Source organism: Enhydra lutris, unplaced genomic scaffold (assembly GCF_002288905.1).
Source record: "Enhydra lutris kenyoni isolate GAN:26980312 unplaced genomic scaffold, ASM228890v2 scaffoldscaffold75, whole genome shotgun sequence".
NCBI lineage: Eukaryota > Metazoa > Chordata > Mammalia > Carnivora > Mustelidae > Enhydra > Enhydra lutris.
In genome coordinates, this window is record NW_019154159.1 from 2996894 (window position 1) to 3021943 (window position 25050).

The following is a 25050-nucleotide window of genomic DNA, read 5'->3' on the forward strand; positions in this document are numbered from 1 at the left end:
GAAGACCTGCCGCCCCATGACCGCCGCCCCTGGTGGCTCTGTGCCACTGGTCAACACCCAAGGCCTGGAAGGCGTGACCTGACACGGGCACAGGGATTTGCAGGACTCAGAGTGGACACGCGCACGAGCCCTCTCAGCGATCGTTCTAGTGATTACACGTTGGAAGGGTCACGTGTGGGGTTCAGGAAGATACATCATCCGGACCGGTTTCATCTTTGGGCGGTGCTACGGGGACAACGGGAAGATGCAGACCGATGGGTGCGGCTCGAGCTGCATTCCCGCTGGGGCAGTGCTGCTCCGGAGTCCGTGGGCTTCGGCGGACACGGAGGGCCGGGAGAGCAGAGGCCCCGCGAGGCTGCACCAACACCACGGCGTGGTGAACGCGGGCCCGAGGGAAATCTGCCCGAGCGGGCCTCTGTGGACGCCGCCTCCCAGGCAGGTCCGGGCAGATCTGGGTTGGGGGGTTCTGTGCAGCCAGGGGTCTGGGATGCCCAGGGGACAACCACGGAGGGCTTCCGGCTCCCAGAGGTGGAGACACTGGCTGATAGCGGGTCTGCCCTCATGACTTTGTGCAGGCGGGGGCGCTGCTGCCATTCCTCCTCCTCCAGAGGCTGTCCTGCGGGCCCGATCCTTCCAAGGGACCCAGGAGAAGGAGGGTGCCACGGGGCGGAGCGAGCTACCTGTTGGCCAGAGAGATCACCCTGTTGGTGGCGTCGGCCTCCTGCTGGCACTTGATCTTCTCCGCTGTGGCCTTCTCAAAGGCCGACGTGAGGTTGCTCAGGTTGGCATTGAGTTCCTGGGAAAACACGGAGAGGCCCAGGCATGGGACGGCGTGGGGCGTTCTAGCTCCCGTGGGAGCAAGCGCAGCAGGCCCACGGCTGCCCAGTAGCCCGCGGCGCTGGCAGTCCCCGTGCGGGCGGGTGGACACTCACCGCGATCTTGTTCTTGATGCGCGAGAGCTTCTCCTGTGCCTCCGCCAGCTCGGCATTAGCCTCCTCCAGGGCCTGCCGCTTGGGGGCCACGTCGCAGTACACCTCGTAGAAGCGGACGATGTTGATGCACCAGGAGCACAGCCCCGCGGCCGCCGTGGACTTGGAGCGGATGAACTCGGGGTCGAAGGTCGGGTTGCCTTGGTAGGGCCTGCAGAGGGAACGGCGGGCACTGGGAGTTACGAGGGGAGCACTGCGAATCGGGTTTTTTTTGCGGGGGGGCGCTATCTTCAAGATGAAGAAAAGAATGAAGCACAGAATTCTGTTCCCAGAAGCGGAATTTGAGGTATGGGGGGGATGAGGCCCAAGGAGGGAATTCCTTGTCCTCTCTGTTCCGGAGGTTTGTCTAGCCGGCCCGGTTTCCATTCTCCAGAAATTCCACCCGTAAGCAAGGAACCCGGGGTTCGGAGGGGCTCGGCAACTTGCCCCGAGTCCCGTGGACAGGAAGTGGTAGTTCTCCTGTGCGGGGCCGCGGGTCAGGTGCTGTCCCCAGAGCTTCCCAAGTGGGGGAGTCCTGGAGCCCACCCCGCCACAGCATGCTTCACGGCCCCATGTCACTCTGGCGTGACAGACCCAGAGAGGCCGAGAGTGTCTCCCAGCATGACCCAGCTGGAGAGGCTGGCCTGCACCCGGGGCCCGCACCCCAGAGATCCCCGCCCCCACCACGGTGCTGCCTCTGCTCCCCCGGGCGCCACGGCCCCAGTGTGCCAAGGAAACATGCCCGGAGATGCGCTTTCGATCCTCTGGAAACCAGTATTTTAAAAAATGACAGCAATGTCGTTAAGCCCAGCAAACCGAGCTGTCTGCGGAACGAACTTGTAATGAGTGATTCAAGACAGGGATTGAACAGGGTTCCGAAGTTGGGTCGGGAGCGCGGCCCATCACCTCCTCCCTCTGGTTTGCTTCACACTTGGTTTAGGTGGATGTCAAAACGGGTTTGCCTCTTTCAACATGTGTCAGACCCGTGGGGGTGGCTGTCCGGGAGCCGGCAGGGTCCACCGTGCAGGCAACATTGTTCTCGTCCCCCAGGTTAGCCAGATGCTGGCCCGACAGTCACGGTGTACACACGGTACCGTTTCAGCTGCGCAGAGACCGACCCAGCCAGGAGGCCCCTCGGCGGGAGGCCTCGGGACCTTTGTCTAGTCTTGTCCCATGTCCACACCGCAGCAGCCCCGCCCACCGGCCGCCTGTGTCCTCCCGGACGTGGTGCACTCACAGTGACAGCAACGGAAAGAAGAAACCACACCCGACGGAGCCTGAGCCAGCAGGTGCTCACGGCACGTGTGTGTGCACGCGTGTGTGTGCACAGCACTGTGTGTGTGCCGGGGTGTGTGTGCATCCTGCGAGCCCCTGTGCACAACTGCCATTCCCTTGGGAGGCCCTGGGGGCCTCTCCCGTGCGCCCTTGGGCCCACACCTCCTGGTGTCCTAATGGCTGCTTGTAGGGTTGCTGGATGCTCCCCTATGCCCTATGGGGAAGGGGCTGCCCGCCCGCCCCGATCCTTCAGGTGGGGCATGCGGGGGGCGAAGAGGTGCCCGGGGAACTGGGGCCACGCTTCACCTGGACACCCGGACTCTGGGGCGGCCAGAGCTCCCCAGGCTGCCGCCACCCACCATCTCTGGGGTCCCACCTTGCTCCCCTGCCAGCCCTGGCGAGCACCGGCTGCCCTTGGGAACAGGCCGCCGGCTGGTGCGGGCCGGAGGGGCCCCGGGGACCGTGAGGAACCTGGATGCCCGGCGCTCCCGGCAGAGCCAGCAGCCAGCTGAAGCTGGCACCGCAGCCCGGCCCAGACTCACTTAAAAGCCTTCAGGCAGGCCTCGGGGATGTGCTCTTTGTCGAACTTCTTCAGGGAGTCCAGGAAGGTGTCCACTTTGCCCATCATGATTTTCGCGGCTTTCCAGCTCTTGTCCTTGGGGATCTTGCCCCCAGGCGCAGTCAGGATCATGACGGCGGCCGTGACATTGACCACGGCGTCCGGCGGGGACCCGAAGGACTTCAGCTCTGTCAGGTTGTTCTGGAAACAACAGGCGGCCGCTGAGAGGGGATGTAGCCCCGCATGCCGGGCCCCAGGCCCCCTGGCGACTGCGGGAAGCTGTGGCCACGTGCCCGGACTCCACGGCGTTCTCCCTGCCCCCGCCCCACCCCGCTCCACCGTGGGCCCGTCCCGTTGCTTTCTTTTCTGGTCCTCACCTTATTCAGAGTGTCGAGAGCTTCCTGTGCGGCCAGCAGGGCCGGCTCCGCCTTGGCCAGGTCTGTTTCACAAGCCTTTTGTTTCTCTGTGACATTCTGGAAGGAAGTCATGCAGGAAAGATCAGTGCGGGGTGGTAAGTGTGTGTGCACGCGTGCGTGTGCGTGTGAGTGTACTGGAGCCCTCGGGGGCGGCGATGGAGCACGGGTGGGAGTGAGGAGGGTGGCCTTCCCCTGCCCCCTGAAGCCCGGGCACGGAGGTGTGACCCCCGTGAGGGAGCAGGGCTCTGCTCCGTGCTCCCCTTCCTGCCTGCGTGGTCCCCGCCCCTGCCTTCCTCCTCCCTGCCCCCAGCACTCAGGCTGGAAGAAGCTGTACCGGGGCCGCAGCCTTGGGATTCTGGAACGGGTGCTGATGGGCTCCAGCTTCTGGGATTGGAGGGAAGACCCGGGGCCATGTGGACCCCGCACCACCGGCTCTGAGGCCTTCATTGTGCAATCTGTCCGAAAATGGACCTTTTCGGAGGTAGAGCTCCCTCTCCCCGGTAGGAAGTGAGGGCATCTTTGTGTGTGCCCTCCTTGGGTCCCGAAGGACCCTCTGAGCTTCTGAGCCCCCAAGCGATGTTGGTTCTATCAGTAAGAAGAGCTTCAGTGATTGGGGCTTTGCTGGGCTCAGAGGAGGGAGGACAGAAGGGACAGGGTCTCTGCAAAGCACCGTGTGAAGGGTCCATCCAGCCCCCGACTCTAAGGACAGTTTGGGGCACGACTGCAGGAATGGGCCCAGAAGGTGTGGGACTCGGCTGACTTCTTCCCTGGAGTCCCCCCCAGCCCCCGAGGGGAGGCACTTCTGGAAGCAGGGGTTGGAGAGAGACAGGCACCCAGATGTGAACAGCTGCGTGCGGCCTCAGAGGCCACAGGGGTCACAGTCTGGGAGCGGACGTGGGTCCCGGCTCAGATCCCGCCTCTGCCTGCCACTGGCCAGCTGCCGACCGCCCCGGGCCTGGAGGCGGTGCCGGGCGCCCAGTGGGGGAGGCCAGGCCGGCAGAGCCGCGCCGCTGCGCTGGGGGCCGGGCGTGTCGGCGCACCTTGTTGATGACCTCCACCTTGGCCTCTTCCTCGTCGGCGATGGCTTTCTCTTTGCTCACTTTCTCGGTTTCCACGCCCACCACGTGGATCAGCTTGTCCGCATTCTCATTTTTCTGCTTGAGTTCGGCCTCCTGAATCGCCAGCGTGGCCTTTAAATCATCTACCTGGGGGAGGGACACCAAGAGACGGCGCGCGTGGGCTATGCCGCCCCATTGTCGATGGTTTCTCCCGCAAGGACGCCCCTCCGTCGCCATAACAGGACTGTGTCTGCTTGGCTGGGCTTCTCCCTGTTGCTTTCCAAGGGAGCTGTCTGGGCGGGAGTGGTTCCCCTTGGCCCCTCCAAGCTTCATCTTCCTGGGACACCCCCTACTGTCCTCCCCACTGCACGCCCCACAGGGGTGGCCTTGACCCTTGCCACGCTGCCTGCGGCAGGGGCACACTGGCCTGGCTGTGGTTCCTGGGCTCAGTCTCCCTGGGGGCAGAGCCGGGGCGGGCCCAGCTGTGCGGGGTCACACCTGGGCAGGGACATGGGGGTGGGGGGGGGCTGTTTTGCAGGCTCCCTTGGGGACACCAGCAGTGGGCAGTGATGGTGATGGGGCCGGGGCTGCACGAGGGAGAGACCCTAAAACCAGGAAGAAAACTGGGTGGCAAAAGCCTTTCCATCAGAGCAGCCCAGCGTGCAAGGCGTCTGGCAATGAGCGCGTGGTCACGGACACTCTTGACCCGATATGCAGCTCCCCCTGGACTTGGGCCCCCACGTCAAAGCACCCAGCACGATGACATCAGCATTGCCAAAGCGCGGTGAGCCCATTTTCTAGAGTGAAGCCCACGTGTTCTCTGTGGTTTGGGAATGGCGCTTTCTCCGAGGCGGGAGTCCTGTTTCTCTCACTTGGGGGGAGGTTCTGGGACGCGCCGGCGGTGCCCCTGCCATCCCTACCTGGGACGCAGTGCTCTGCAGCTTCATCAGGCCGTTCTCCAGCCTCTCGATCCTGGCCACCAGCTCCGTTCTCTTCCTGGCCAGCAGGTTCTGGTACAGTTTGATCTGCTCCAGGAAGGTTTTGGGTGTGGTGTAGTTGTAGCGTCTCTCCGTGGCCAGGTACGTCTTGGACATCTCGTTGACCGTCATGTGCACGTAGGCCATGAAGAGGCTGATGGAGGCCTTGACTTCTGGCTGCAAAGGAGAGACGGGCTGTTCGTTCCCTGTTCCCTGGTGGGAGCGACCCCCCTCCTGCCGGTGGGGGGGTGGGGAGGAGGCTGCTGGCCACCGCGATTCAGCAAGGCGGGGTTTCCCTCCCTCGCCCGGACCTCGCTAAACCAAGACAGCAGTGCCCGCAGAGGCAGCCCGGGGCGCTGGTGACCGTGCTCCAGCCCGTGCCTGGCTAAGCGCCAGGGACAGGACACGGCGTTATTCCTGTGATCGTCTCTCCCTGACTCACCCGCTTGAGGCCCTAGGGAAGCGCAGGGCCAGACAGCATGTTCGAGCCACCCAGCCATCCAGCAAGCGTTTACGCGCATTTCCTGAGCTGCGTCCTGGGATTCAGCAGCTCCCTTCCCACCTCGGGGTCATTTGGGCTGCCCCACCTGCCTGCGGGCTGTGTCCCAGGAACCGCCTGCGGGCTGTGTCCCAGGAACCGTCCAAGTGACACCAACCGTAACTGGGGTTGAGTTGGGGACGTGTTCATCCAGCGCCTGCCTCTTCTTGGGCATCGACCCTGTGGCCCTGCCTGGTGCCAGCGGTGAGGCCATGCCCCGATCTTAGAAGGCCACTGTCTTGGGAGCTGGACACCCACGTCCGTGCCCAGGCCCCACCCCCAGTGAAACGTGGGAATGGCAGTGTTCCCAGGAATGGCCCGTCCCGAACGTGGGCACTCCAGCCATGACAAGCATGGGGTTTTACACACCTCTACAACTAGGGGGAAACATTCATTTCGGGTTTATTTTATCCTACTTCATAACCAATACGTGTTCACAGTAAGTAAAACGCGATAACCAAGTCCGAGGTATCTCGGGGCTGCTCGTCCGTCCCATGGGCTGGCTCAGAGTTTAACGACATCTCAAGGCCGGCAGTGAGCTCCAGCGGCAAACGGGGCACCACCTTCCGATGAAAGAAACCCCTGGTACCCATCATACATGTTCTGGCCTATAACAGGGGCAGGACGCAGGGGATGGGGGTGCCGGAGCGGAGCCGAGTTGGAGCCCGCGGCAGGAGGACGTTGGTGCTCCCAGCAGCCCTGATGAGGGGCTGTGTTTGAAGCCCGCCGTGCTCCGTCTGTTGGGACACGGTGTCGGCCCTCCTGACGTGGCTGGGATGGGGCTGGGCAGTGGCCGCGGGGGCGGGGCACCCACCCTGGTTGAGATGGGTGTCCCCGGCCGTGAAACCAACACCGAGCAGCTTATCTTTGTTTACAGTTTTGTTCACTGTGTATTATTCAGCATTAATTGTGATTTTTCAGTATTGCATTCAGACATCACTGGTCTTGGTTCCCGAGGTCACAGCTGCCCCTCCCCCCTCTTAAATTTTGCACCAGGCTGGCTCACCTTCCCCTGGGCCCTGGATACAGAGACCCTCCCGTCCCCTCCTCTCCCCTCCCCTAGGAAACCCCAGCACTGAGCACTGAGGCCGGGCAGAGTGACTCACCTGAATGCCCTCGGTTTCCTTGAGGAAGCGCGCACTCACGGACACCAGGGCGTCTTCCGGCCACTCGTGGAACCAGTCGATGGCCGTGCAGTTGACGATGGCAGGGAATTTCCTTGCCCGCACACGCAGGACGGAGCCCACGGGGGAGAAACACAGGATCACCTGGAGGCGGGACACAGAGGAGCGGTGGTGCTGAGGGCCAGGCTCCTCCGGCAGGGAGCTCCCTCCAGAGCGCGTCCCGGCTCTGGGTTTCCATCGCAACCAGTTAATGTTCCGCTGACTCCACGGCCCTCACGAGGCACGGGGGAGTGCAGAGGGCGCCAAGCCTTCTGACATGGGCCCCGCAGCGGGCGAAGAGAAAGGCGGGGGGAAGGACAGAGTGGGCAGACGAGGCCCGAGGACAGGGAGGGGTACCGTCCCCTCAGCAGGGCCGGTTCCCAGGGACACAGAGCCTCCTCCAGGCCCCCAAGATGGGGACTCATCCCCAGACATCCTGGGACTCATTCCCTGGGTCCCCGGCTGCCGACGGTGCTGAGGGCACACGGGCCCAGGTGGCCCTCTGTGCCGGCCAGGTAATAGCCTTGGCTCCGTGTTCTGCAGCCCCTTCTTCCCGGGTGGCGAAGCCGGCTCCCTGGAGGCAGCCGTTCCACAGACAAAGGGCTGGGCCCCAGAGGAGGAGCTGGGCACAGGGCGCACCCATCAGGGTCTCCTTCAGCCCCCGAACTGTAGCCACCGGTGGGACTGCGTAACCCAGATGGGGGAGCTGGAGAGGAAGTCTGCTTTGTTTGCATCGCGCCGGGGCGATGGTAGCCAGCAGGTTCTAGAAGAGCTATGGGGGTGGACCCTCCCAGGGGCAGCACCGTTGGTCGGGGGCAGCTACGCCTACCGGACCCTGACGAGAAGGGAGAAAAGGACCCAGAATGCCCTCAGTCTGATGGGGGTACTGGTGGGGTGCCTGAAGGGGTAGTTGGACCCAGTTTCCCTGAGAAGGTGTGCTTGCTCATCTACTCAACCTCGGTGTGGGGCGTGCGTGTACAAACACTCTGACAGCCCGCGGCCCGGAGGACGGACGCGAGCCCCGCGCTGGGCCCGGGGACGGTCCCCGGATGCCGTGAGGACGGGGACTCCTACCTTAAGCTGCTTGCGCACTTTCTCGATGAAGAATTTCCAGCACGCCTCCCGCGTGTCGATCATGCCGAGGGCCTTCACCTGCGGCCGCATGGAGGAGATGATGTTCTCCACCTCGTCCTCCACGAATAGCCCCGGGATCTCCCCCGAGGCCAGCAGGTCATTGATCAGCACCAGGAACTGCTCCTCAGCCACCTGCGAGTCTGTCATCAGGAACACGGAGGGGACGTTCTTCACCGCCGACTTCACGTACTGCGCGCTCAGGTCGACCTGGACCCAAGCAGGACACAGTCACAGTGGTAAATCGTGCATCAGGTTCGTTTCACCACCAAGAAAGAAGAAGGAAAAAACACAAAACGTCGGAGACCCTAAAAGAGGTCTCTGCTCCGAGCAGTCCCTATGCGAGGCCTGTTCTGTCCCTAGTAGGATTTAAAGAAGCAGCTCACGGACACCTGCGTGGTCGTACCGGGAGGATACGGGATACATGAAGGAGAGCAGTAGAAAGGGAAAAAGAGAAGCGCGGCACACAGCGGCTCGGAGAGTGGCTGTTCTCCAGGACGCACACGCGCCGCTCGCAGGTTTGCACGCAGAACGTCTGGCGTGGCCGTCCCACGAGTGACGCACCTATGCGGGGCTTGACGACTTGCTCTCCGGGATGCCTGGTTTTCTGTAAGCCCCGTGGGCCATGTTTGTTTTCCCCTTGCCCACCCCCGTAGTCCCACCTTCCTAGGCTGAGGGCCGTCCGGTGTCTCTACCTCCCACCTCCCAGCACCTCTCAACCCCCCAACATGTCCTTCCTTTCCCCCCGACTCCTTAGACACCCCCGTATGCGCAGCATTCGTGACCCACATTCCTCCTGGCGCTTGTGACCCGGTGGCCCTCGGCCCCCAGAGCGGTTCTGTCCCATCCTCGTTTCCTGCCTGGCGGGGCCGGAGGGGACGCCACCTTGCTGGTCACCGTCAGCTCAGCTGCAGCGGGCGGGTCCCTTTCCCACTGCCCACAGCACCTGCTTGAGGAGGAAGAGGTCAGGGGTCACCGGCATCTGGGCGAGTCTGGGGTTGGCAGAGATGGGGGCGGGGCACGAGCTCCTGTTTCTGGCCAGGAGGTCCCCAGAGCTGCTTATTAGATGGGGGAAAGTGCAGGGTGCAGGGCCTCCAGCCAAGCCCGCCTCCCACTCCCTCCTGTGCAGGCAGAGCCCTCAGGCCACCCCTAGACTCCAGCCTCTCCCACCCCCTCACTATACTCTCCCGTCCCAGCCTTCATGGGCTCATTGGGTTTTTCCCCTTCTCCCTACTGGTCCTCAAACCGCCCTCCACTTGGTTCTGGGATCTCCCAGGTCCTGGTCCTCTCTGCTCAACCACGTGACGGCCCCTCGTCTCCTGGGGACCAAGTCCCGGATTTTCCCCGAGGCTCGCAGGGTCTCTCGAGGCCGGTTCCTGACCCCTTCCTGCCGCATCCCTAACCTCCAGCGGGCGCCCACGGCTTATGCGGTGGACTGGATAACAAGGTCACGCCCCTGACAGCGCGGTGCAAGGCCTGCTGGCCCACCCTGCCTCCCTCCTTCCTTCTGAGCCCACACCCGCTGCTCCATCAAGCACAGGGAACGGTTATCACAAAACGGCTCCGTGGCATACTGAGGACAGGCCTCGGCGTGGCTATTCTATGAGCAGAATAACACCACTCAGACTCAGCAACGCTCACCACCGGCCCTAGAGTGATGGGCCGGGAACAGCATCTGCGCAGGGACAGAGCATAGGACAGGACGCAGTCGTAACAGTAACCCAACACCATCTGGTTAGTAGACGAGAAACTTCCCAGCCGAGAAAACCCCGTGAGTCAATACCGCTCAGGTGTAAGGATCCTAGTTGGCCTGGAGTGCCCTCGGGATGCCAGTGAGAACGATGCTGGTTGGCTAAGCAGGCCGATCCCGGCCAGAAGGCAGCGTCTGGGAGAACCCCCACGTAGCGAGACCTTTCCCTTAAGGCAGGGACTTAAAAGACGCATTGGCTAGTCCTGTGTTAGGAAGAGCAGAATCCTCTGGGCACGATGACACCCAGAAGACAGATGCTGACCTGGAGGCTGTGGTCCCCGGCTCAGCCCACCTGGGTTGCTGGCAGGCCGTCATCCCCACTGTCCTTCCCGGGACCTCCGCCAGCAGACCACCTCCTCGGCAGAGGACCGGGACGCTGTGCTCTGGCGGGGCTCCAGATCGCCCCGCTGAACCTGCCCGCCCACGATGGGGAGGGTCCCGACTCGGGCACCGTCCTGGCCCGCAGCAGCGGCCCGGGCCCTGATGCAGAGACGGGCCCGTGGAATGTGGTTGAATCAATCCCCGCTCCAATCTGAAACGCTACGGTGATTTGTTCTGGGCTAATCATGTTTGACGAGCACACAGTTCCCTGACAGAGCAAATTTTCGGGAAAAAAAAAATCAATAAAAAGCCTTGGCGGTATACCTGGGGGACGGGAGACCTGTTTACGCTAATGTTTATTTAATTAATTCAGAAAGCAGCCTTCCCGAATCCAAGTTTGACGTTCGAGACCCAGTAACAGCCCTGAATTATTTAATCTGGCCAACGGGGCATGACACGGAACCGCCCCGGGACCAGGGGCAGGAACCGGGGCCTTCGCTGTCGCCTGGGCTGCCTCTGCAGACTCGTGCCCAGCAGGAGCGGACACCACACATCCTCTCGCCTTTGCCACCTGGGCGTGGGCACTGGCCAACGTGTGTCCTGGCCTTTCCTTTGTATGAGGACACCGCAGTGATGTGCACTTTCTGTGTGCGGGACGCGCGAGCGGTGAGATTTCTGCGCCCCTCCTCGCCCCCCAGCCAAGGGCAGCTTGTCCAAGGCGTGGCTCACCTTGAGGTCTGGGATCCCGTAGCCCTTCTTGAGGGTGATCTGGAACACCTCCAGCGCGCTGATATAGGCGGCCAGGCGCGAGAGGCTCTGCTTGCCACTGCCGCCCACGCCCACCAGCAGGGCGTTCCCGCGGGGCAGCTCCAGGATGCGGCTGACCCGGCAGATGTGAGCCACCGCGTCTTCGAACAGCACCTGCGGAGGCCGGAGAGAAGCCTTGGCTGCCCTCCCGCGGCGCAGACCCTCCTCCCAGCCCGGGCCGTGCTGGCAGCGAGTCACGCGGCCCCAGAGCGCCAGGAAGGTGCTCCTAATGAGACAGGACGGGAGACCTGGGTCCCGCCCAGCCCGTCGCCGGGCTTTCAGCTCAGCACCACTCACCAAGTTCATGGCTGCGTTGACTTCGTTGTAACTGTCCAGGACGTCCACCAGGAGCTTGTTCAGATGAGCCACGTTGGTTACTGGGAGGTATTTGGGCTCACCGATCCCGTGAGAAAAGTGGCAGAAGAGATTTGGTTTGGCGAAAAGGAGCTCGTCGCCCAGATCCTAGAGATAAGCGGGAGGCGCACCTGTTGCTGGCCGCCAGGGGCACGCAGGTCATTCGTGGCAGCCCTGGCACACTTGGGCCCAGGATGCCGGGCCAAGTCTTCATGGGCCCAAGCCACTGGAGGTCGGGCTCCACTACCAGCAGTCCCAGGTGGGACAGTCCCATGCCCATTGCATCAGGAGAAAGATAGGAACCTGCCAAGAGAGCCCGGGACACACCAGCAGAGCACACGGACCCACCCAGCCCTTTCTCTACCCCAAATGGACGGATGGAGGCCATCACATCCTGACCTACTGAGGAGTCAGTCCTTTCTCCCTCAGACCCACACTCACGTGACAGTCATTTCTTGGGACCCAGGGTGGACCTTCCCGTCCTCACGTGGGGGCCCTTCCAAGAGGACTGGCCTTATCGTTGACCCCAGGTACTCTGTCCTCTGGGAGCCTCTCTGGGCTCATCAGAGGGACTTGGTGGCCTGACTCACATCAAAGAACTTCTTGGTGGACGCAATGGTGACCCTGCGCAGTATTTCCTGGTCTTTCTCGTCAACCATTTTGTCTCCGTACACTCTCTCAGCTTCATGCAGCCAGAGGCGGACCAGGTCCAGCGGCGTTCTCAGGATCTCCAGGGTGGAGAACAAGATTCCCTGCCCCAGACACAGGTGGTCAGCGACTTCAGCTGCGCTACGAAGGCCAGCCAAGGGCTGTTCAAGAGGGTGGCCACTTGCCCAGACAGTGATCTCTCAAGCCAAGGAAGCCACCGCTGGCCAAGCCCATGCACATCCTGGAGGCTGGAGGGTGTGTCTTGGAGGGGAAGGGCGTAGGGGAGGGGGTTCTCATGAGACAGAACCAAGGGCTTCCTTCTCTAAGGGGGAGGATAGTGGAGAAGGGACAAGAGAGTGTGACCACGGCAGGGAGCCAGACTCAGTGGGTTCCAAGCTGGGGCTCTGCAGCGAGCCTGCCCATGTCCAGTCCTGGCTCAGCCTTTACTGAGCAAGTGCCCCGGACACATCCAGTGGGTTCTTATGGAGGGTCTGCCATTTTCCAGGCCTCTCTGGGGCTTGGGCTCACAGCAGCGAGGGAGGACCTGCCTGTGCAGAGCCCAGGTTCCAGGGGGAGACGCAAGCAGGCAAGGGCAGTTGCGCCGTGGGACGTGGGCTGCGGGGACATAAACCGGGGCGACGAGACAGCATAGGGATGAGGAGTGGCCTCTAGACAGCATGACATTTGAGGTGAGCATGCCTTAACCTCCTGGAGTCCTAGACCCCCCTTCTGTAACATGGGGGTGTAGGAGCATGTGACATGTATTTTGGAGGAGAATATGGGTGTATAAGTGGCCAAACCTGGTGTCTGGCTTGGACTAAATAGTAAATAAGAGAAAGCATCATCGCCGTCACCACCATCACCACTATCTCTGTCACCATCAAAGCCACCACCACCGTCAACATCACCACCATCATCGCGGCCACCACTGTCGCCGCCATCACTACTGCGGTCCTCATCACCAACACGTCATCAGTCCACACATCACTTTGCTTTCCCTCCCCAGAGCAGCAGAGGAGGAGAGCCCCAGTGGGTCAGGGATGTGGCCGTCACAGGGCTCTAAGAGCAGTACCTGGAAAATATTGGAGAGATCCCTGAGGTTGAAGACATAGTGAAACTTAATGGCCGTTGGAAGGAATGTTGCCGTGACTTTCTGGTGCAGGGCTGTTACAGGAAAGAGATACGTCGATTCTGAGGTGCTCTTAATGACCTCTGGAAGTACAGAGCTTGGGGTGCGGTCTCTAGAGCAAATGTACTATGAAATAGTGACAACTCAAGGAAGAAATCTGCGCAGCTGACTCGGGGGGAGGTTTGCTGCTCTGCTGACATGTAACTGCTTTTTGTGTGCCGAATTTCCTATCCCCTGCCTTCCCCTCAAGCAGTCGGATTTCACAAGATCTCCTGCTGAGACACAGCCTCGTTTAAAAGTATTGATTTGAAAGTATGAATAAAATATCGGCCGGGGGAGTGTGTGAAGAAGCCATCGGGCCCACAGAGCCGCCGGCTGTGTCCGCAGGCGGGGGGCTGCGGCTGGCCAGCTCACCCAGGGCCGAGGACACCAGCTGGCTGCTCATCCTCTGAACGGCCATGGGGACCGAGCGGAAGGCCAGGTGCTGGGCCAGGATCGTGCTGTAGATGGTGGTGAGGGCCTCCTGGCCCGGGAAGCTCACGGCAAACACGCAGAAGTGGCGCTGCCCGGAACAAGACAGACCCCATCAGGCCGCCCGCAGGGCCCAGCTTGTGGCTGGGGCGGCCTTCTCGGGGTTGGCGGGGGCAGACCCCGCCCGCGGCCCCAAGGGGCATGTGGGCGTGGTCAGAACGGACAGGTGTCCTCCTTGTGCTAAAACCCCGTCAAGTGTCGATCGCGTCCCGAACCGCCACATCCACACAGCACGCTCTCCGGCCACGTTCTGGCGGAGGCGAGAGCGTCGCAGGGCCCAGGCCTGGTGTTCTATTCTCGGTCCCTGTCTGCTTGATACTTTAGCGGGGAGGTCCTGCCGGGGTGGGGTCGCAGAGGCGATCCAGGATATCCTGTGAATTCTGAGTTTCAGAAGCACAACAAGTCCTTGTTTTCAGTACCGGGGTGTCCCGGACACCGTACCGCACGTGCTTATCCCAGCCGAGTGTTGTTGATCTGAAATTCACATTTGACAGGATGCCCGTACTTGCACTTGCTAACTCTGGCAGCTCTGGGGGGTCCTGGGGGGGTGCTGGCTCCTGTCTCGCTGCCCCGGGGAGCCCCCTGATGCACGCATGCCGCAAGGGGAGGGGGTTCTCCGGAGAGCGTCGGCCCGCAGCCCTGACAGCGCCCCGAATCAATGCTTCTATTTTCTTGGGCCAAAGTGCGCCTCCAGCCCGGAGCGGCCGGCTAACCAGCGTGATACCCGCCTACCTGGAGCCTGGGATCGATGGTGAAGGAGCCGGCGGTGGGGTTCATGCAGGCCACGTACTGGCAGTTATGGACGTCCTTCAGCGTCAGCTTCTGCCTGTCGTACCTGCGCGGGGGAGGCGGGAGCCGCGTCGTGCTGCCGGCCTGGGGGAGCCCTCCCCGGGCGTCCCCGCCCATCCCCGGTCATCTCTGGCGTATCGCTTAGAGGCGTAACGGCCAATTTTGCTTCACGGTCTCAAGAAAAGTTTGAAATAGGAGGCATCGTAGCGGCTCAGGGTGCAGGCGTGAGGTCGGATCCCAGCTCTGCAGCTGTGCGGGGGGGACCCCGGGCAAGGCGGCCATGCCCCAGGCCCCTGGGTCACAATGAGGAGCGACCGAGCTAATGCACCGAGACACACTTAGGACCCCTGAATAGGGCCAGTGCTCAGCAGATGTCTGCCCCATTGTCCTTACGTCCTGGGTGACTGGGATCATCACGTAGGCTGGGTATTTCCTTGATGGCATGTGCAGGGACTCAGAGGCATTTCAAGATCATAAAGCATTTTCCCTGCACTTCTGACCCATGGGGGTCCCCCCATTGTGTGTTTTCTTCTGTTGAGAGCTGTTGCCTGTTCTTGTCCGCTCCTAGGAATTCCTTGCACTCTCTGGACACCGACCCGCCGTCAGTCTCAGACACGGCAAGTCCTCTTCCCCGTTGCTCTGACCCCCGTTACGTGTGCGTGTGGGGGCTTGTGAGCGTGTGTGAGTGAGGGGCCTCAGGTGGCTGGGCTGTCCCGAGCCTCGGCGGACATCTTCGAGCGGGGCCATCCCACGCCACGTTCAGTGCTTGCTTGGGGCGGGACCCCTTCGTCTGGAGCGGTCACATCCCCTAGGGAGTGGTCCTTGACACCCTGTCCCCACATCCCTGCCCCTGCCTCACTGCTGACCTTCCCAGCTTCCTGCTGCCCCTGAGCTCAGTGTGCTGGAGCAGGACGCGGCGAGCGGCGGGGGCAGGCAGCCTTGACCCTGCGAGCCGCTCTCCGCCTCTGGTTCTTGGCAGCAAAGGGATGGGCTTCAGGCCTCCGTGGTCTGATTCCCAAGGGGAGTTCGTGGGTCCTTCGGTCCCCAAACCCCCAGGTTTGGCCTGGGCCACTGGCCAGGTCATTAGCGGACCGTTGGGTCAAGACACATGTAGGTTAACCAAACTGAATGTTGTTCTGGTCTTTCCGAACCGCAGCTGTAAACAGGCCACGCGCGGCTCTCTGCTGCCTGCGGGAGAAGGCTTCTGGGGCCGGCAGGAGTCGGGAGGTCCGGCTGCAGCTGCCCTGAGCGTCCTCTCTCTCTGGCTCCACGCTCCAGCCACGCTGGGTCCTCCTCGGGCCATGCTTCCTCGCCTGGGCCTCTGTGTGTGGCCTTTGCTCTGCCTGGGATGCTGTCCCTCCAAAGTCCATCCCACGGCCAGTCCTGACGTTGCCTCGAGCTCTCGGGAGCAGGGCGGCCTCCCCAGGCCTGTCTCTGTCCCCTCCGGGGGAATGCTCTGGGCCCGTGCTTGGGGGCTCCCTCAGAGCTCCCCTGCCTGTCTGACTGCACCTCTTTGTCTCCTCTGCTAGATGGACCCTTGATGGGGAGGGACCTGTCTGTCCTCCCTCCGTGGGTGCCCTTGGCCATGGCTGCCAGCCCGGGGCCTAGCTGATGGGTGAAGGGGGGACCTGACACACCCTCCAGCCCTGAGCGCCCCCTCCCCCGTTGTCCGTGTCGCAGTCCTGTGCCCCGCCCGTGCCCACCCCCCCACTCACCAGTGGCCGTGGTCCATGTGTTGCCGAATGAGTGTGTGGGGGGCCACCGTCCCGTACTTGTCAACCTCGGGCATGTTCATGTCGTCGATGAAGTAGATCAGCTTCTTGGTGCCTGGGGGGCCATAGTTCCTCCCGGATTTCTTCTCCAGCGGCTTCTCAAGAACCCCTAGAGAAAGGATCCGATTGGCTATCACTGTCCTGATACATCCTGTGGGGATGTCCTGCTGGGCCCAGGGTCCCCAGCGCTGGAGGCCGTGGCCGAGGGAGTGGCCCTGGAGGGGGCACCGGGGGGGGTGGACCCTCGACTTCCATCACCCCCAGGAGCAAAGGAGCTGTGGGCGTGGAGGGGCCAAGGCCCAGGCAGCGGGCACCTTCCAGCTGGACAACCTCGGGGCCACCCCAGACCAGTTGTGCCAGAGGCTCCTGTGAGATCTGCCCAGGAGCTCCTACTCCCCCCTACTCTGTGGCTCGTGGCCAGCGGAGGGGCTGTGGCAAGGGAAGAGGACCCCGGCCAGTCCCTGTGTCTTCGGTGAGAAGGGGTCATGGAGAATGTGGGGGCCAGGGGTCATCCACGTGGGATGAGCGTGATCAGGGGTGTCCAGGCTGGGCTGTAGGAACCCACTGTGGGCCTTGTACCCCACCCTGCACCCCTGCTCCGGCCGTGCACCCACCCTGCAGCATGGCGGAGGTGGTATAGAAGTTGAAGGGCACGGCCTGCACCAGGTAGTCATCGGTGTTGAGGCTGTCCAGTTTGTCCCCCATCAGCACAGACTTGCCCGTGCCCGCGTTCCCCACCAGCATCAACGGCCACGACTTCTCCATGAGCAGGTCCATGAAGTAGCGGATTCGGATGGTCTCTGTGGTGTGCACCAGAGAGGCCTGGGGGGGGGCAGGAGGACCGCAGGGGAAGGAGGAGCCATCAGCCTCAGACACATGGCGCCTCCGATGTCCCCCTTCCAACTCATTGAGGGACCCGACCGGTTTGTTGTGTCTCCGGTTTACACGAGAGGTCCTGTTGTGGAAGCGTTTGCGTTTGGTCACCCCTCACGAAGCAGGAGTCCTGCCCCGAAGTCGTCCTTCAACTGTCACCTGTCCGGGAAAAGTTACCTGCAGTGGGATGTCCGGGTCCAGCTCAAAGGCAGGCACCTTGTCTGTCCACGGCACGAACTTTTTCGTGTCCGGATCGATGTAGTAGTCAAAGATCGTCCCCTGCGAGGGGAACTTGATCGTTTTAAATTCGTTGACCCACCATTTGCTGAACTCGACCCGATAATCCACAAGCTGTCGAAGAACAAGAACTAAGCAGGGCCCAGCTCAGGGCAGCCGGGACCTCTCGCGGGCGGTGGGCTCCCGCGCAGCCGGCCGCTCACCTGGTCCTGGAACATGGCCCCCCCGAATGCCCAGAAGCAGGCAAACACGAAATAGAGCTCGTACAGCTCCTTGGGGGAGTCGGGCGGCGTGTTCTTCTCCGTGAGGAGGCACTCGAGCAGGTACAGGATCATCTGGGTGACGGTGATCTCAGGAATGGGCGTGATCTTCTTGAACCCGAGCCGCAGCTTGTCCAGGCACGTGGGCAGGTACTTGTCGAAGAGGATCGTCAGGTTGGCCTTCTCCGACTGCACCTTGCGCCTCTCGATCCAGCTGCTCACCACCCTGGGGCAGAGGGGGAGGCGCTGGGTGCTGGGACCACCCTGTTGGGTCTGCCCGGCCTCCCTCCCCTGGCCAAACACCCCTGGTGTCTCTATGTGGTTCTGGTGTGCCTGCCTGGTGATGGGGCCAGACGTAGAGCTTATGAGAGCCTGACAAGTGTGTGGGGCTGGAGAGGATGGGCTCTTTTTCTGACATTCTAGCTATGGGGGTGCTGTAAGCTTAGAACAACTGGGAACAACCTTTGCTACCCCAAATGAAGTCAATACTGAGAACAGAGCTGGACATAGGGGAAGAGAAAAATCTCATGACATCATCTGGGTGGGAAGGGGAAGGAAGGGAGAGAAAGGGAGAGGAACAGGGACCTCATTACATCATCTGAATTCCTGGATCCAGCCATGCCTGAAGCTGTCTTGGTGAACTAAGCCAATTTTTTTTTTCTTTAGCTAGTTTGAGTTGAATTTGCCACATTGGGAGAGCCCAAACGAATGCAACAGGCAGTCTGTGAGCAGCCACGTCGCACTGTCTGGCGCCCACCTGCCTCTGGAGTGGGCTGCCCAGAAGGGGCCCACCATAAGGGTGAGAGCGCAGACTCTGGGGCCTGCTGCCTGGGCCTGAGTTACTCCACTGTGGCCAACAGTGGCTTGGGCGAGTTACTCAACACTTCATCTACAAGTGCGAAAGACAACAGTGACCCCCATTTTGAAGGACCACCTGGGCTGATATTTTAAAAGCCCGTAGAAGGGAGCCTGGCCCACCGTGAGTGCTGCATGAGTGCCTGCTAAAAGCATAAATAGGGTCTGGCTGCCTCATGGGTCAGCGAGCGTGTCACTTCCAGTACGGCCTGAGCAGGAGCCGGAAGCTGGGGTCGGCACCCGCGGCCCCGAGGACAAGCCTCTCCGTGAGCGAGCTCCCGCCTTGGACGGCCCATCCTTACCGTGCTCGATCAGAACCGAGAACCGGAGCTGAAACCTCTGCCGTGTTGCACCCAGCACGGTCTCCAGTCACAGAGCCGCCCTTTCCCCAGTTCGCGTCCGCAGGCAAAGCGCGGCAACCCCATGCCCGGACAGTTAGGACCTGACTCCAGAGACGGCGGGTCTCCAGAGTGGAGCCTGGCTGCGAGTCTGTGCGCACGCCGCTGTGTTTGCCCTCCCGCCTGAAGGTGTTCATGTCGAGCGAGAAACGTTGCCTTGGTTAGAGTCATCCGCGCGTGCAGATGGGCACGCAGGCTCTGACGGGAAGTGCAGGCCCAGGGAGACACACGCGCGTGGGAGGCCCAGCCGGCCTGGCTCCTGCCCGGCCCCCGGAGGCAGCCTCGCTTCACTTCCCACTCCGGGATGTGCCCTGCAGTCTCCAGGCCTCCAGTCACTGCTGCCCCTGGGGGAGCTGCCTTTCTCCCGGGGGCCCCGGGCCGATCCCCTACCCTCTCCACTTCTCTCCTCCTCGTTCCCAAAGGCCTACTCGCTTCTTCCCCTGGGGCCCCCAAGAGCTGCTCCTGGTGCAAGGCTTCCCTCCATGCTCTCTCCTTCTGGTCCCACGGGGACCCCCCCAGGCGCCCCATGATCCCTCCTCCCTCCCTGTGCCCATAGCTCCTGCCTCGCCTGTGCACCCCAAGAACCCTCACGTGTAGGGTCATGGGCAGAACAGAGGCTCCCAAAGGACAGGCCCACTGAGACCGGGAGATGTAACCTTGTTTGGAAAAGGGTCTTTGCAGACAGACATAGTCAAGGTAAGGATCTCAAAATGAGACTGTCCCGCATTAGGGTGGGCCCCAGTCTTACGACTGTCCCTTCAAGAAGACGGGACTGAGGGAAAACCTCGAGAGACAGGAAAGTGGCCATGCAGAGACGGATGCAAGGATTGGGGCAGCCACCTGAAGCCTGGGGTGGCCCGGGACACGCTCTCCCTCGGGACCTCTGGGAGGAACCAGCCCTGCCCATAGACTGTCGACTTCGGGCCCCCAGAATCAATGCCACATCTTCAGTTTCTTAAGATTTCAAACACTTCTCACACCTTCCCTTCCCCTCTGCCCCCAGGGGCCACCCGTGGTCCGGCATGGGCCACTGTCCTCTTCACGCCAGAAAGGGTCTCTGTGCAGCCCCGCAGGCCGGTCCGCGCCGGCCCCTTCCCACCAACAGCATCTTCAGGCTTCGTGCTCCATCCAGGAACACCTGACGGCTGCCCGGACCCCGCGACCTCCCGCTCTCGCCCCCCTGCACCCACCGCCTCGTGCCCCCGACCCCATTCAGGCTGGTTCTCGCCTGGCAGACTCCCCGCAGTCTTCATCCTCCTGGAAAACCCCCTTTCCCGCCAGGTGTCCGCCCGAACTCCGCCTCCTCTTGGACCCGGACCATCCCCACCCACCCCGGGCTCCCAGCGCACGGTGCCACGCGGTCGCCACCTGCCTCACGCCACACAGTCCCCTGGCTGTCTCGCACCCTCTGGCTGCCAGGACCTGATGCGCAGGGACAGCCGTGCGGTATTCCCCGGGCGACAGCGCAAGCCCGCACGAGTGACTCCAAAATGCCCCCAGCCCCGTCCTCCTCCGCCAGTTTGGAATGGGAAGACGAAAACCTCACTCACGGGTTCCAGCCCAGATCCGCGGGGTTGATGTAAAGAATGCCGGCTCTGGAGACGGTGGCGGGGGTGGCCGTCCTCAGGTGGCTGATCTCGAACACCAGCCTCATGGTGCGGTTCAGGGGGATCCGTTCGTTGCTGGCCAGCGTGAGGACCTGGGAAGGGAGGCAGCCTGTGGGTTCCCAGGGGCGGACGGGCGTCGTCCGGATGGGTCGCCACATGGACGTCTCGGAACGATGAGGAGGAAGGCCGGGACCCGTGCCCCTGTGCCCGCCGCCAACCAGCTCCCCCCGGCCTGGCCTTCCCCAGACATCCCTGACCCCAGTCCCTTGGCCGCCCCCGCCCACCCCAGGACACCACTCCCTGGGGGTGGGCGCTGTGTAGGACGTGGGCACCGTGTCGGACGTCACTAGGATCTCGTTTGCTTTCTGAAACCATCATCCCGCCCCTCCCGGGGATTCCTGAGCTCCCTCTTCCAGCCAATTGAGAATCACTTCCTCAAGCTGCTTCTAGATCCTTCTGAAGACCGTTTCTGCCTTCCAAGGTATGAGATGTCCTGCCACGTCACGTCACATGCCAATTAAGCAAGAATGTTCTCCGTATCTGCGGTCCTCCCCCACGCTGTTCCCAAACACGTCTCAGACGGGATGCACAGGGAGCTGTGTCCCACGAGGAACACGTCTGGTGACTGGGAACTTTCCCTCGTAGATGACCTATGCGGGGTTCCAGGCAGACCCTCACCCTTCTGATTCCAGTCTCTGTCCGTTGTGTGTAGTGGGTGGGATGTGCGGCCCTTCCCATAGCCCCCTGCCCTATCCTGGGCCCCCAGACCATCGCTGCGGCTTTGGGGCTCATTTCTAGAGTCCAGGAGCCCCTCGAACCTTGTTGTCGTCCATGACGGTGTTGAGAGACTCAATCCACATCGGGTCTATGTCCCCGTCCAGGACAATCCACTTGGGGCCATCATGGCTGATGTTGGCCAGGTCCCGCATTATGGTGGAGAAAAGGCCTGTGGGTGAGCAGGGCTGGTGTGAGCAGGGCTGGTGTGAGCCTGGGACACCTGTTGGGGACCTGCCCTCACTCAGCCCACCCTGCCACAGCCCCTGTCACCGTCTCTCCACTCCCTGGTGGCCGGGTTGATGATGCCGAACAGCTCATCGCAGGTGACAGCCTTGGGGTCCAGGTCCACGGCCACCGGCTTCTTCTTCATGTTCTGATAGGTCTTGTTAAGAGACTTGAGGACCTGGACATGGGGGTGCGTTGGTCACCCGGGGCTCGGAGGCTACAGCTCCCACGCCCATACCCGGGGAGGCCGCATCCCCAGCTCCCGAGGACAGTACGCGGCCTGAGCAGAATCCCTCCTCTAGGTCTCTCTGCATCGCCGACACACAGGTGAGCTTGGAGCCCCGGACGGACTGAGGCAGGTGCCCGGGGGAGGGGAGTGCATGGCAACCGGCCGTCTGTGGACGGGGGAGCCCTGCGTGCCCTGAGACCAGGCTAAGATCAGGGAAAATTTGCCGTAGGTTCCAGATGATAAAGGCAATCTGTGCCAACTGAGAAAACCTGAAGGGAAGGAAGCGACCCATGATTCCTCGAGTTGGAGGAACGGGTTTCTAAGGACACTGGAGATGTTTCATGCTCACACGTGTGTGTACAGACCTGAGAATACAGACACACGGACATACTCCTTTTAGAAGATTGGGTTCACACAGTTTCTGCCTTTTAAAAAATTCCATGCTGTGAGCAACCCTGTGTTATTAGTCTTCGGAAATGATCTTGAATGAAACACGGTGGTCCGTCCTATGGGCTCCCAGCTCAACCCCGGCTGCCTTAGAATCTGCCGATGTCGCAGCTCACAGGAGTAGTGGCCCCCCACCCTGCTTCTCCTCATGCCCAGGTAATGGCAGGGGACTGGGGACAGGAGGTGGAGGTGCTGGCGTGGGGGGACAGGTGGGGACAGGAGAGCAGGAGGATGGGGAGCTGGTGCAGGGGGCAGGTGGGGACAGGAGAGTAGGTGTCTGGTGCAGGGGGCAGATGCGGACAGGAGGATGGGGGACTGACACGGGGGGCAGGGGGGGTAGGAGGGCAGGGTGGAGAGCTGGTGCAGGGGCAGGTGGGGACAGGAGGCTGGGGGGCTGACACAGTGGGCAGGGGGGACAGGAGGGCGGGGTGGGGGGGCTGGCTGTAGAGGGCCAGGTGGCTGCTGTCCAGGGGGAAGGAGCAGGAAGAGGGAAGAACCCAGGAGAAGGGCCGCATTCCCGGGACCGGGGCCTTCTCCTCACCACCCCTGCTCGGGGCCTGGGCAGGTGACAGAGGCCGAGCCTCCAGCAGCTACAGGGCCTTCGGGGAGGGCGGGGGTGCAGACAGGAGTGGGGCGTGCCTGAGATTTGCCGCTGCCCGCGTTCCCGATGACAAACACCGAGTGGCGCACTTGGAGCAGCTCCTCGAGCTGCACGACCTTCAGCACGAAGCTGTCCTCTGCCTGCAGCCTGAGCTCCACGATGCTCTGCTTGATGATCTGGGAGGGGCACGCGGGAGGGGCGCTGGGCACGGGCGCAAGGACCAGTGGTCCTGCTGGGGGCGGGGGCGGTGCTCGTGGGAGACTCTGGGGACGGTGACCCGCTGGCGTGGCTGTGTTGCGTCTGCGCAGGGGATGGGTTTGCCCGAAGCCCCCCCCCGCCCCCCACCCCCCGGTTCCTCCTGAGACCTGCCCCCCCCCAGCATCCACAGAGGTGCCGGCCAGGGCTGGAAGGAGGTCTGTGGCTTCCGGGTGTTTCTCCCGGCAGGGGAGCCGCGCCGTGTGACTACCACCAGCTCCCCGACGCGGCCGCCCGCCCGGGGCTGCCCCGGCCACCGAGGAGCCCACCTGACCCAAGGGCCCAGCAGCATTTACCTTTTCAAAATTCAGGTCCCGCTTCCGAGGCACGTCCAGGGCAGGGAAAAGGTCCCCAATGAGCCCCATGAACACAGGCAGGTCGTCGGTCACGATCTTGGGGATATTGAAGTCCCTCAGCGCCCTCATGAGCACCTGGTCCTCGGCCCGACTGGGGTCGCCCCTCTTCAGGGAGCCGGCCACCACCAGCACAGACTTGATGGCTCGCAAGCCCCAGTCGTAATGATCCTGGGGAGGGGGCTGGGTTAGGGACGGCTCGGGCCGGAGCCGGCCTGCCACTGGGTGCGCACCGAAGACCCCTCCCCCACTGCCCCGCAGCCCCGGACACACACCTGCTTCGACAGGAGCTCTTTGCACAAGGTATAGAGCGTGATGAACTTCCTGGCCAGCAGGCGGGCGTCCAGGAAGCCCTCGGCCACTAGCATGATCTCACAGATCAGTTCAAAGTCGGGGACGACCATGGCGCAGGGCCTGGGGGACATCAGCGGGGTCTGCCTCAGGTTTCTCCCCGCTTCTGCCCACAGTCCCGCCTCTCGTCAGCTGGGCGCACACCTCTCGTGTCAGGAAGCCCACAGCATCAGGATTCCGGGGCTTCCAGCCTCCTGCCTCCTCTCCCCTTCCCCTGCTCCTCCTGTGCCCTCTACCCTCTGCGTGGGCTGATACCAGGCCCTACACCTGCTCTACCGACTCCTCCCTGAACCCGGCTTTCCACGGGCACCGGCCCTCCGTCCCCAGGAAGGCAGAGCGCGAAGATCGCTGTACACACTTTAAGGAGGCCCCATTTGCTAGACACCCTGAACTCGGGAACCTCGTTCCCCTGGCCTCCCTCCCTCGCTCCCCGCTCGCTCTAGCTTAGGGCCCCCTCTGCCCTCCTCTGCGCACACACCTGAATAAGGCCTTTAGGTTCTCGGGCAGCTCGGTGCGTCCTGCGTACCCTGGGTTCATGGTGATGAAAATGCCCACGGTGGGGATGAGGCTGATCATCTCTCCCAGGAAATTGAACGTTTTCTTCTTGGCCCGAATTGCATCTTGGACACATTTTACCTAAACAGTTGGCACAGAGTGTCAGTGTGGGGCTGACCAGTTTCCATGGGCCCCATCTTCACTGGCGTTGAAGGCTGTGGCCACATGTTTGCAGAGGACACTCCTGGTCTCGCTTCCTTTTTAGGTAAATTTTGAGACAAGGTAGACTCCCACACAGGTTCAAGAACTAAGGCAGGGGGACACGGTCCTGGGCCCCCATGCCCCCCTCCCCGGCGTTCCCCCGCCTGGAGCACCTTGCACGACCACGGGGCAGGGTCACAGCTGGGACCTGGGCGCTGCCGTCCCCGCGAGGACCCCTCACGTCCCCTTCTGTAGTCATACCACCTCCCCCTGCCCCCCCCCCCCCCCTGCCCACTCCCCCCCCCCCCCCCCCCCCCCCCCGCAACCACTGGTCTGCTCCAAATTCCTGACTCTGCTGGTTGGTGAGTGCTGCCCTGTGGGGTGCGCAGCACGTCATGGGGGCTGGGCTTTCGTGTCCCCCAGCAGAACGCAGCCCCTCCCCCAGCCCCACGGCAGGGCGGCCTCCCTGGGGAGTGGTGTCGCTGGAGGACTCCTTGGGAGCACTCCTCAGCAGCCAGCCCCGTGCCACACGGTCTGAGAACCCGGCACTGGCGGAATCCTAAATCTCCGGGCTCACTGGCGGGGGGTGTGGGGGGTGGTGGGGGAGGGGACCCTCCGCTCCTGCTGAACCCCTGCAAGCCTGCGTGCCACCACTGGAGGGCGCCAGATGATCGAGGTTAAAACCCTCCAACCCCAGGCC

At 62.5% G+C, this 25050-nt stretch overlaps 1 protein-coding gene across 1 annotated transcript in view; it reads right to left on the bottom strand.

Annotated features, from left to right (window-relative positions):
• The window catches only part of LOC111160287 (dynein axonemal heavy chain 17), a 95261-nt gene that overhangs the window by 24978 nt on the left and 45233 nt on the right, over nt 1-25050 (bottom strand). Inside the window, exons 37-61 of the mRNA XM_022523225.1 lie at nt 24133-24290; nt 23579-23717; nt 23247-23474; nt 22734-22871; nt 21464-21596; nt 21235-21362; nt 20360-20508; nt 17500-17782; nt 17237-17410; nt 16801-17008; nt 16130-16295; nt 14358-14460; nt 13509-13656; nt 13038-13129; nt 11908-12069; nt 11261-11425; nt 10886-11077; nt 8029-8295; nt 6898-7059; nt 5197-5430; nt 4259-4423; nt 3180-3275; nt 2786-3003; nt 933-1140; nt 681-796 (exon numbers count right to left, since the gene is read on the bottom strand). Of these exons, the coding sequence (XP_022378933.1) occupies nt 681-796; nt 933-1140; nt 2786-3003; nt 3180-3275; nt 4259-4423; nt 5197-5430; nt 6898-7059; nt 8029-8295; nt 10886-11077; nt 11261-11425; nt 11908-12069; nt 13038-13129; nt 13509-13656; nt 14358-14460; nt 16130-16295; nt 16801-17008; nt 17237-17410; nt 17500-17782; nt 20360-20508; nt 21235-21362; nt 21464-21596; nt 22734-22871; nt 23247-23474; nt 23579-23717; nt 24133-24290 (4232 nt within the window). The remainder of the gene's footprint in view (nt 1-680; nt 797-932; nt 1141-2785; nt 3004-3179; nt 3276-4258; nt 4424-5196; nt 5431-6897; nt 7060-8028; nt 8296-10885; nt 11078-11260; nt 11426-11907; nt 12070-13037; nt 13130-13508; nt 13657-14357; nt 14461-16129; nt 16296-16800; nt 17009-17236; nt 17411-17499; nt 17783-20359; nt 20509-21234; nt 21363-21463; nt 21597-22733; nt 22872-23246; nt 23475-23578; nt 23718-24132; nt 24291-25050) is intronic.